Here is a 12,267-nt window from a genome sequence, read left to right as displayed (position 1 = left end):
TGACAGCTTCCATCATGGTGGATAATGACGCTGCTGACTTGACTGGCCAAGTACTTATCATTCTGAAACATGTCAATCAGTCAAGCCAGCATAGATGCAAGCAGTGCTGGATGTACAGTAACTTTGCCCCCAAAGCAAAACATCATCCTGAAACCAAAAACTGCTTTTCTCCAGAATCCTCTTAGGATCTCTGCCAGCCAGCTCCAAACTCCAGCCATGGTGGGAGGGGGGCATAGCTTTGTGGGAGGGCACATGGCTTATATGCAAGAGGTTCAGTTCCTATCTTCTCCAGTTAGAAGATCTTAGATCAGGCCTGCTCAACTACGGCCCTCCTGCAGTAGTAGTTGGCCTACTACTCCCATAACCCCTGGCTATTGGCCACTGTAATGGGGGATTATGGGAGCTGTAGTTCAAAAACAGCAAGGGGGCCAAAACTGAGCAGGCCTGACTTAGATGGTACGTCTCGGAAAGTGCGGTTTGCTTGAGATCTTGAAAATCTGTTAATCAGAGTACTCAGTACTGGGCTAAATAGACCAGTGGTCTCAATTCCATATGAGGCAGCCGCCTTCATATATTCATAATGTTTCCAGCTCTCCTTGTACCCTAAATCCCACCGCCACTTAGACCAGGCAAACGAGTTCCACAGCTTCTTCCTCCCTTGCAGATCGGTTGACCATCCCAAAATCCAGGATGATTTGCTGCACTGACTAGCTGACACATAGAGCAAAGCTGCCCCAGTGCAGCAAGAAAGCAGCCTAAGAGAACTTCTCAACTAACCGTAGTGGGGAAACTGCAGTTTTTGATGTCTTCCCCTGGAAGCCCTCTGTGCCAGTTGAAAACATGTCCCTGAGGGCTGTGCAATTCTCAGGGACATATTTCTGGGTGTCACAGAGGACTTCCTGAGGAAGGGGGAGGGGCATCAAAAATTGCAATTCCCTGCTGCACCGATGCAATTTGTTGGGAAATCCTGCTAGTTTGTTTTCTTGCTAACTGTTGCATCCTTGCTCTGCATGTAATTGACAGGATGATATGCACTAATACATTTGTCCCTTTACAACTTCTCTTCTTGCAACGTGCTAATCTGAGCATCAAGTGCCTCTGGACTTTGAATGATAATGTTCCTTTCTTCTTTTTTCTGAGCAGAGAAAGATGAGGCTTTGAACAGGATGCAAAAAGAAGTCATGAAGGAATTGGAAACCAGGAAGCTGAATGCCAGCAGTACACTGAACATTGTGCCTGAGAAACTTTTACACAGAAACATAACAATGAAGGTCACCGTGAGGCAGAGAAACACCAATTTAGGTGAACTCAACCCACACCTTTTGAAATCGGTCCAGGAATTAGGTAAGCTGAAACCTGAAGAGGTCCTGCAAATCAAGTGGAATGACACGTCTGAACTGAAAAAGCTGTACATGCTGGCCAATTTGCTACAGATGGCACTCAGAGAACAAGTTACAGAAGATAAGAGGGGCAGGCAAGGGGGACCTCGCCAAGTAGCACGCCGGTCTGCTTGGAAGCGGTCTCTTATGCAGTCCACAACTAGCTTCCCCTTGTTGACAGCTTCCATCATGGTGGATAATGACGCTGCTGACTTGACTGGCCAAGTACTTATCATTCTGAAACATGTCAATTAGTCAAGCCAGCATAGATGCAAGCAGTGCTGGATGTACAGTAACTTTGCCCCCAAAGCAAAACATCATCCTGAAACCAAAAACTGCTTTTCTCCAGAATCCTCTTAGGATCTCTGCCAGCCAGCTCCAAACTCCAGCCATGGTGGGAGGGGGGCATAGCTTGGTGGGAGGGCACATGGCTTATATGCAAGAGGTTCAGTTCCTATCTTCTCCAGTTAGAAGATCTTAGATCAGGCCTGCTCAACTTCGGCCCTCCTGCAGTAGTAGTTGGCCTACTACTCCCATAACCCCTGGCTATTGGCCACTGTAATGGGGGATTATGGGAGCTGTAGTTCAAAAACAGCAAGGGGGCCAAAACTGAGCAGGCCTGACTTAGATGGTACGTCTCGGAAAGTGCGGTTTGCTTGAGATCTTGAAAATCTGTTAATCAGAGTACTCAGTACTGAGCTAAATAGACCAGTGGTCTCAACTCCATATGAGGCAGCCGCCTTCATATATTCATAATGTTTCCAGCTCTCCTTGTACCCTAAATCCCACCGCCACTTAGACCAGGCAAACGAGTTCCACAGCTTCTTCCTCCCTTGCAGATCGGTTGACCATCCAAAAATCCAGGATGATTTGCTGCACTGACTAGCTGACACATAGAGCAAAGCTGCCCCAGTGCAGCAAGAAAGCAGCCTAAGAGAACTTCTCAACTAACTGTAGTGGGGAAACTGCAGTTTTTGATGTCTTCCCCTGGAAGCCCTCTGTGCCAGTTGAAAACATGTCCCTGAGGGCTGTGCAATTCTCAGGGACATATTTCTGGGTGTCACAGAGGACTTCCTTAGGAAGGGGGAAGGGCATCAAAAATTGCAATTCCCTGCTGCACCGATGCAATTTGTTGGGAAATCCTGCTAGTTTGTTTTCTTGCTAACTGTTGCATCCTTGCTCTGCATGTAATTGACAGGATGATATGCACTAATACATTTGTCCCTTTACAACTTCTCTTCTTGCAACGTGCTAATCTGAGTATCAAGTGCCTCTGGACTTTGAATGATAATGTTCCTTTCTTCTTTTTTCTGAGCAGAGAAAGATGAGGCTTTGAACAGGATGCAAAAAGAAGTCATGAAGGAATTGGAAACCAGGAAGCTGAATGCCAGCAGTACACTGAACATTGTGCCTGAGAAACTTTTACACAGCAACATAACAATGAAGGTCACCGTGAGGCAGAGAAACACCAATTTAGGGGAACTCAACCCACACCTTTTGAAATCGGTCCAGGAATTAGGTAAGCTGAAACCTGAAGAGGTCCTGCAAATCAAGTGGAATGACACGTCTGAACTGAAAAAGCTGTACATGCTGGCCAATTTGCTACAGATGGCACTCAGAGAACAAGTTACAGAAGATAAGAGGGGCAGGCAAGGGGGACCTCGCCAAGTAGCACGCCGGTCTGCTTGGAAGCGGTCTCTTATGCAGTCCACAACTAGCTTCCCCTTGTTGACAGCTTCCATCATGGTGGATAATGACGCTGCTGACTTGACTGGCCAAGTACTTATCATTCTGAAACATGTCAATCAGTCAAGCCAGCATAGATGCAAGCAGTGCTGGATGTACAGTAACTTTGCCCCCAAAGCAAAACATCATCCTGAAACCAAAAACTGCTTTTCTCCAGAATCCTCTTAGGATCTCTGCCAGCCAGCTCCAAACTCCAGCCATGGTGGGAGGGGGGCATAGCTTTGTGGGAGGGCACATGGCTTATATGCAAGAGGTTCAGTTCCTATCTTCTCCAGTTAGAAGATCTTAGATCAGGCCTGCTCAACTACGGCCCTCCTGCAGTAGTAGTTGGCCTACTACTCCCATAACCCCTGGCTATTGGCCACTGTAATGGGGGATTATGGGAGCTGTAGTTCAAAAACAGCAAGGGGGCCAAAACTGAGCAGGCCTGACTTAGATGGTACGTCTCGGAAAGTGCGGTTTGCTTGAGATCTTGAAAATCTGTTAATCAGAGTACTCAGTACTGGGCTAAATAGACCAGTGGTCTCAATTCCATATGAGGCAGCCGCCTTCATATATTCATAATGTTTCCAGCTCTCCTTGTACCCTAAATCCCACCGCCACTTAGACCAGGCAAACGAGTTCCACAGCTTCTTCCTCCCTTGCAGATCGGTTGACCATCCCAAAATCCAGGATGATTTGCTGCACTGACTAGCTGACACATAGAGCAAAGCTGCCCCAGTGCAGCAAGAAAGCAGCCTAAGAGAACTTCTCAACTAACCGTAGTGGGGAAACTGCAGTTTTTGATGTCTTCCCCTGGAAGCCCTCTGTGCCAGTTGAAAACATGTCCCTGAGGGCTGTGCAATTCTCAGGGACATATTTCTGGGTGTCACAGAGGACTTCCTGAGGAAGGGGGAGGGGCATCAAAAATTGCAATTCCCTGCTGCACCGATGCAATTTGTTGGGAAATCCTGCTAGTTTGTTTTCTTGCTAACTGTTGCATCCTTGCTCTGCATGTAATTGACAGGATGATATGCACTAATACATTTGTCCCTTTACAACTTCTCTTCTTGCAACGTGCTAATCTGAGCATCAAGTGCCTCTGGACTTTGAATGATAATGTTCCTTTCTTCTTTTTTCTGAGCAGAGAAAGATGAGGCTTTGAACAGGATGCAAAAAGAAGTCATGAAGGAATTGGAAACCAGGAAGCTGAATGCCAGCAGTACACTGAACATTGTGCCTGAGAAACTTTTACACAGAAACATAACAATGAAGGTCACCGTGAGGCAGAGAAACACCAATTTAGGTGAACTCAACCCACACCTTTTGAAATCGGTCCAGGAATTAGGTAAGCTGAAACCTGAAGAGGTCCTGCAAATCAAGTGGAATGACACGTCTGAACTGAAAAAGCTGTACATGCTGGCCAATTTGCTACAGATGGCACTCAGAGAACAAGTTACAGAAGATAAGAGGGGCAGGCAAGGGGGACCTCGCCAAGTAGCACGCCGGTCTGCTTGGAAGCGGTCTCTTATGCAGTCCACAACTAGCTTCCCCTTGTTGACAGCTTCCATCATGGTGGATAATGACGCTGCTGACTTGACTGGCCAAGTACTTATCATTCTGAAACATGTCAATTAGTCAAGCCAGCATAGATGCAAGCAGTGCTGGATGTACAGTAACTTTGCCCCCAAAGCAAAACATCATCCTGAAACCAAAAACTGCTTTTCTCCAGAATCCTCTTAGGATCTCTGCCAGCCAGCTCCAAACTCCAGCCATGGTGGGAGGGGGGCATAGCTTGGTGGGAGGGCACATGGCTTATATGCAAGAGGTTCAGTTCCTATCTTCTCCAGTTAGAAGATCTTAGATCAGGCCTGCTCAACTTCGGCCCTCCTGCAGTAGTAGTTGGCCTACTACTCCCATAACCCCTGGCTATTGGCCACTGTAATGGGGGATTATGGGAGCTGTAGTTCAAAAACAGCAAGGGGGCCAAAACTGAGCAGGCCTGACTTAGATGGTACGTCTCGGAAAGTGCGGTTTGCTTGAGATCTTGAAAATCTGTTAATCAGAGTACTCAGTACTGAGCTAAATAGACCAGTGGTCTCAACTCCATATGAGGCAGCCGCCTTCATATATTCATAATGTTTCCAGCTCTCCTTGTACCCTAAATCCCACCGCCACTTAGACCAGGCAAACGAGTTCCACAGCTTCTTCCTCCCTTGCAGATCGGTTGACCATCCCAAAATCCAGGATGATTTGCTGCACTGACTAGCTGACACATAGAGCAAAGCTGCCCCAGTGCAGCAAGAAAGCAGCCTAAGAGAACTTCTCAACTAACTGTAGTGGGGAAACTGCAGTTTTTGATGTCTTCCCCTGGAAGCCCTCTGTGCCAGTTGAAAACATGTCCCTGAGGGCTGTGCAATTCTCAGGGACATATTTCTGGGTGTCACAGAGGACTTCCTTAGGAAGGGGGAAGGGCATCAAAAATTGCAATTCCCTGCTGCACCGATGCAATTTGTTGGGAAATCCTGCTAGTTTGTTTTCTTGCTAACTGTTGCATCCTTGCTCTGCATGTAATTGACAGGATGATATGCACTAATACATTTGTCCCTTTACAACTTCTCTTCTTGCAACGTGCTAATCTGAGTATCAAGTGCCTCTGGACTTTGAATGATAATGTTCCTTTCTTCTTTTTTCTGAGCAGAGAAAGATGAGGCTTTGAACAGGATGCAAAAAGAAGTCATGAAGGAATTGGAAACCAGGAAGCTGAATGCCAGCAGTACACTGAACATTGTGCCTGAGAAACTTTTACACAGCAACATAACAATGAAGGTCACCGTGAGGCAGAGAAACACCAATTTAGGGGAACTCAACCCACACCTTTTGAAATCGGTCCAGGAATTAGGTAAGCTGAAACCTGAAGAGGTCCTGCAAATCAAGTGGAATGACACGTCTGAACTGAAAAAGCTGTACATGCTGGCCAATTTGCTACAGATGGCACTCAGAGAACAAGTTACAGAAGATAAGAGGGGCAGGCAAGGGGGACCTCGCCAAGTAGCACGCCGGTCTGCTTGGAAGCGGTCTCTTATGCAGTCCACAACTAGCTTCCCCTTGTTGACAGCTTCCATCATGGTGGATAATGACGCTGCTGACTTGACTGGCCAAGTACTTATCATTCTGAAACATGTCAATCAGTCAAGCCAGCATAGATGCAAGCAGTGCTGGATGTACAGTAACTTTGCCCCCAAAGCAAAACATCATCCTGAAACCAAAAACTGCTTTTCTCCAGAATCCTCTTAGGATCTCTGCCAGCCAGCTCCAAACTCCAGCCATGGTGGGAGGGGGGCATAGCTTGGTGGGAGGGCACATGGCTTATATGCAAGAGGTTCAGTTCCTATCTTCTCCAGTTAGAAGATCTTAGATCAGGCCTGCTCAACTACGGCCCTCCTGCAGTAGTAGTTGGCCTACTACTCCCATAACCCCTGGCTATTGGCCACTGTAATGGGGGATTATGGGAGCTGTAGTTCAAAAACAGCAAGGGGGCCAAAACTGAGCAGGCCTGACTTAGATGGTACGTCTCGGAAAGTGCGGTTTGCTTGAGATCTTGAAAATCTGTTAATCAGAGTACTCAGTACTGAGCTAAATAGACCAGTGGTCTCAACTCCATATGAGGCAGCCGCCTTCATATATTCATAATGTTTCCAGCTCTCCTTGTACCCTAAATCCCACCGCCACTTAGACCAGGCAAACGAGTTCCACAGCTTCTTCCTCCCTTGCAGATCGGTTGACCATCCAAAAATCCAGGATGATTTGCTGCACTGACTAGCTGACACATAGAGCAAAGCTGCCCCAGTGCAGCAAGAAAGCAGCCTAAGAGAACTTCTCAACTAACTGTAGTGGGGAAACTGCAGTTTTTGATGTCTTCCCCTGGAAGCCCTCTGTGCCAGTTGAAAACATGTCCCTGAGGGCTGTGCAATTCTCAGGGACATATTTCTGGGTGTCACAGAGGACTTCCTTAGGAAGGGGGAAGGGCATCAAAAATTGCAATTCCCTGCTGCACCGATGCAATTTGTTGGGAAATCCTGCTAGTTTGTTTTCTTGCTAACTGTTGCATCCTTGCTCTGCATGTAATTGACAGGATGATATGCACTAATACATTTGTCCCTTTACAACTTCTCTTCTTGCAACGTGCTAATCTGAGTATCAAGTGCCTCTGGACTTTGAATGATAATGTTCCTTTCTTCTTTTTTCTGAGCAGAGAAAGATGAGGCTTTGAACAGGATGCAAAAAGAAGTCATGAAGGAATTGGAAACCAGGAAGCTGAATGCCAGCAGTACACTGAACATTGTGCCTGAGAAACTTTTACACAGAAACATAACAATGAAGGTCACCGTGAGGCAGAGAAACACCAATTTAGGTGAACTCAACCCACACCTTTTGAAATCGGTCCAGGAATTAGGTAAGCTGAAACCTGAAGAGGTCCTGCAAATCAAGTGGAATGACACCTCTGAACTGAAAAAGCTGTACATGCTGGCCAATTTGCTACAGATGGCACTCAGAGAACAAGTTACAGAAGATAAGAGGGGCAGGCAAGGGGGACCTCGCCAAGTAGCACGCCGGTCTGCTTGGAAGCGGTCTCTTATGCAGTCCACAACTAGCTTCCCCTTGTTGACAGCTTCCATCATGGTGGATAATGACGCTGCTGACTTGACTGGCCAAGTACTTATCATTCTGAAACATGTCAATTAGTCAAGCCAGCATAGATGCAAGCAGTGCTGGATGTACAGTAACTTTGCCCCCAAAGCAAAACATCATCCTGAAACCAAAAACTGCTTTTCTCCAGAATCCTCTTAGGATCTCTGCCAGCCAGCTCCAAACTCCAGCCATGGTGGGAGGGGGGCATAGCTTGGTGGGAGGGCACATGGCTTATATGCAAGAGGTTCAGTTCCTATCTTCTCCAGTTAGAAGATCTTAGATCAGGCCTGCTCAACTTCGGCCCTCCTGCAGTAGTAGTTGGCCTACTACTCCCATAACCCCTGGCTATTGGCCACTGTAATGGGGGATTATGGGAGCTGTAGTTCAAAAACAGCAAGGGGGCCAAAACTGAGCAGGCCTGACTTAGATGGTACGTCTCGGAAAGTGCGGTTTGCTTGAGATCTTGAAAATCTGTTAATCAGAGTACTCAGTACTGGGCTAAATAGACCAGTGGTCTCAACTCCATATGAGGCAGCCGCCTTCATATATTCATAATGTTTCCAGCTCTCCTTGTACCCTAAATCCCACCGCCACTTAGACCAGGCAAACGAGTTCCACAGCTTCTTCCTCCCTTGCAGATCGGTTGACCATCCAAAAATCCAGGATGATTTGCTGCACTGACTAGCTGACACATAGAGCAAAGCTGCCCCAGTGCAGCAAGAAAGCAGCCTAAGAGAACTTCTCAACTAACTGTAGTGGGGAAACTGCAGTTTTTGATGTCTTCCCCTGGAAGCCCTCTGTGCCAGTTGAAAACATGTCCCTGAGGGCTGTGCAATTCTCAGGGACATATTTCTGGGTGTCACAGAGGACTTCCTTAGGAAGGGGGAAGGGCATCAAAAATTGCAATTCCCTGCTGCACCGATGCAATTTGTTGGGAAATCCTGTTAGTTTGTTTTCTTGCTAACTGTTGCATCCTTGCTCTGCATGTAATTGATAGGATGATATGCACTAATACATTTGTCCCTTTACAACTTCTCTTCTTGCAACATGCTAATCTGAGCATCAAGTGCCTCTGGACTTTGGATGATAATGTTCCTTTCTTCTTTTTTCTGAGCAGAGAAAGATGAGGCTTTGAACAGGATGCAAAAAGAAGTCATGAAGGCGTTGGAAATCAGGAAGCTGAATGCCAGCAGTACACTGAACATTGTGCCTGAGAAACTTTTACACAGCAACATAACAATGAAGGTCACCGTGAGGCAGAGAAACACCAATTTAGGTGAACTCAACCCACACCTTTTGAAATCGGTCCAGGAATTAGGTAAGCTGAAACCTGAAGAGGTCCTGCAAATCAAGTGGAATGACACGTCTGAACTGAAAAAGCTGTACATGCTGGCCAATTTGCTACAGATGGCACTCAGAGAACAAGTTACAGAAGACTTGATAAGTTACATTCTTATCATTCTGAAACATGTCAGGGAGTCAAGCCAGCAAGACCGCTCTCTGCATGAGGAAGAAACAGCGGCTCCCAGTACCACTACCACCACCACTACCACCACCACTACTACCACTAGCACTACTAGTCCCACTAGTCAGAGTTTGCTGCTGGAGGGTACGTCCAGCTCTTCCCAAAATGAACCTAGTGAAGGAAACTCAGAGCAGACATCAGAGAATGCACCATTAATGGCAAAGGAGGCTCTGCTCAACCAGCTCACGCGTGGAACTCAGGAAGGTGGTGTGCCCCAAATCCCAGGAGATAACGCAGAGGCACCCCAAATCCCAGGAGATGACACAGAGGCCTCCCATGAGACACACTGGGAGCATCATGAAGTGAAGACCACTGCTCGCCACAAGCTGAACATCTTGCCCACTGATGATGACTACTTGCTTCAAGGGGATCTTTTTGAAGCTGAGCTGAACAAGCGGCTATCGCCCCTTATCCCAAACACACCAGTGAGGAACCTCATATCCCACACACTCCGTATCCTCAAAATGGACTGTACAGTGTCCAGGGTCCAGTTGGCCTGTGCTACGCTAATCTCCAGAACAGGTCTCCTCATGAAACTATTCAGTGAGAGAGAAAACTTCATGGATAACTCCGCCTTGTGGAAGTCATACTTCTTGTCTATGAAGTATGTCTCCAACTTGGCCACAGGAAGTCCAAGAAAACTGGGGAAATCTGAAGTAAGAGGCAAACCTTGTCAAGCCTGAGGGGTTGTCAAGACTACTAATGGGTTGTCGGGAGCTTGGGCAAGAATCAGCTGACCTGGATGTGGCTCCAAAGCTGCTCACTGGGTGTGAACAATGGGAGGCAATGGGAGTTCACCTGGCACTGGCTTCTTGAAAGCATAGAGTCAGCCTATTAAACATTTGGGTTTGTTGTTCATGCTTTATTTTAAAATTTAAATAAACGCAGTTCTGATTTAGACACTGCCTTTAAAAAGTGGTTTGGTAACTGATTCGGTCAATTTGAATTGGTTTTGAATCAATTTAAATTTATTTCATGCAGAAAATACCAAACCCTTTTTGCAGAATATATTTCATGCAGAATAATGTCAAACTCGCATGCAGAATAAGAATATCAAACTCTCACTTGTATCTGTAAAATAAGTACCATGATATCACTTGAGAAACAATGAGGTCATTCTTACGACCAGCTCTAGCTGGGCCAGTGCAGCCCAACCTGGGTAGAGCTGCTCATGAGAAGCACCAGGATCGGTCCCAATCCCAGCAGTCCTCGACTGGGTAGTCCAGGTGAGGTAGGAGGGTGTCCATGCACCCTCCTCCCTCACCATCTGGTCATGTGGGCAGCTGGGCTGCTGACAGCTCCTTTCAGGCTGCTGGCAACCATTTTAATGATAGACACCAAGGGAAGGAACAAGCCAGCCTCTAGAGTTTCTCAATGCACAGTGCTGCTCGTGTGGTGCACTGTGGAATTCCTGGAGGCCAGGTTTTGCTTTCCCAGCCTCCAGATTGCTGCACTGCTCATTGCAGTGGCGGTCATGTGGACAGGCAGATGAATGGTGAGCCTGGGAGGGAATGGAGGTTGTGCAGGGAAAGGTAGTTGTGATCTTTTTAATGTATATTTAAAATTTTAACAGAATTTTTCATTTCTGTTAATGGTTTTTACAAACAAAACACATGGAACAGGATTAAAAGAACAGGAAAATAAAATATAAAATGCACAATTAAATAGGTTGTTTTGAACCACATTATTTAGCCACTTATGAATTATGTTAAATAATTATGTTAAATAAATAAATAAACTAGTTGCCACTTTTTGTGATAAGGGGTTTGGCTCCTGTTCAAGGCAACCAAGAGTTTAGATTTGGGTGCAGTTTTGGTACACTGAACACAATTCTGAACCCGTTTTTCAGTTTAGGTTGAGTTTTGGTTTGACTCCTTACTGGAAAATGGCTGAAAGTAGTTAGTGGGTCACTCAGCTGTGACTGGGTAGGTGCAAATTGGCTCAAGGGATCAGCATCTGTGGATATGGCCTGCAGCCAAGGGCCACAGCATGTAAAGAAGCAAGAAATCAAAGGCAAGGAGAGGCAGAGTCAGGTTGATCTGGGTTGAAAGGGACAAAGTAGAGTGGAATGAGGTTTTTGCACATACTAGAAAGCTGATAATATGGTTTTGAAGAGAACTCAAGGTGGAATGAAAGAATCCACATGGCCTGTGTGCTCTCATGCTCTCTCTCGCTCATGCGATCTCCCTTTCTCACACTCGCACATACCTCCCTTGAATGGGGGCGATTTTTGCACCTTGAACTATAAACACCTGCAAAACCTATTTGACCAAAGAAGACACTGTGCCATAAAAATGACTTTGCACAGCATGAATGACAATGGCTCAATCATACCACTTTCAGCTCTCTGGAATCAGAAATTATCCTGGATTGTAGGATTTTGTAAATGTTCAGTATTTGCTTTTGAACTTTGGTTTGAGAGGTTTTCTAAGAAGGAATGCAAACCTTAAGCCTTTTTCTTGTATACCTGTTTTTATAACATAGCAACATAGAGACTAATGGATGATGAAGAGGAACAAATTAAAATTAAACAACAGCAACGGGAAATTAGCAGAAACAGAGTAGCTCAGGTGCAGGTTACAAACTGTGGTGCTGGAGCAAAGAAGATTCTTAATTATTCGTTATGACATTTAATAAGGAAAACAGAGGCCAAAAAGTTCATTCTCTAGGGCCTGCAAACACCCTGTGGCTGCATCTGAGAGGAAGCATGTGGCTGAGAGGCAGATCATGGGTTTTTCCAGATGAAGAAATATTGTGTTTGAAAATGGAGGTTCTTACCACTTCTGCATGATGCCTTCAGATGATGTCACTAACCATCACACAATTTCACAGCACCACCTGCTGGCCATTTGCTGCCAATCTGTGATGGTCTCAAAATACTTGATTTCCGTCATAGATTGGTAGGAGATGGTCAGCAGGTAATGCTGTGAAATTGCACGATGGCCA

General features: G+C 46.1%; 1 protein-coding gene across 8 annotated transcripts in view; it reads left to right on the top strand.

Moving 5' to 3' along the window:
• Positions 1 to 12,267, top strand: part of LOC128329916 (uncharacterized) — a 481,088-nt gene that overhangs the window by 448,736 nt on the left and 20,085 nt on the right. For 6 of the 8 annotated variants that reach the window (XM_053261836.1, XM_053261834.1, XM_053261833.1 and 3 more), the window contains 6 exons: positions 1,144 to 1,344; positions 2,698 to 2,898; positions 4,252 to 4,452; positions 5,806 to 6,006; positions 7,360 to 7,560; positions 8,914 to 9,977. In XM_053261836.1, the coding sequence (XP_053117811.1) occupies positions 1,144 to 1,344; positions 2,698 to 2,898; positions 4,252 to 4,452; positions 5,806 to 6,006; positions 7,360 to 7,560; positions 8,914 to 9,977 (2,069 nt within the window). The remainder of the gene's footprint in view (positions 1 to 1,143; positions 1,345 to 2,697; positions 2,899 to 4,251; positions 4,453 to 5,805; positions 6,007 to 7,359; positions 7,561 to 8,913; positions 9,978 to 12,267) is intronic. The other 2 variants (XM_053261837.1, XM_053261840.1) reach the window with 2 other exon arrangements.

The sequence above is a fragment of the Hemicordylus capensis genome, chromosome 6 (assembly GCF_027244095.1).
Source record: "Hemicordylus capensis ecotype Gifberg chromosome 6, rHemCap1.1.pri, whole genome shotgun sequence".
NCBI classification, from domain to species: domain Eukaryota; kingdom Metazoa; phylum Chordata; class Lepidosauria; order Squamata; family Cordylidae; genus Hemicordylus; species Hemicordylus capensis.
The sequence above is the reverse complement of the archived record's forward strand: the minus strand, read 5'-3'. Positions and strand labels throughout refer to the sequence as shown.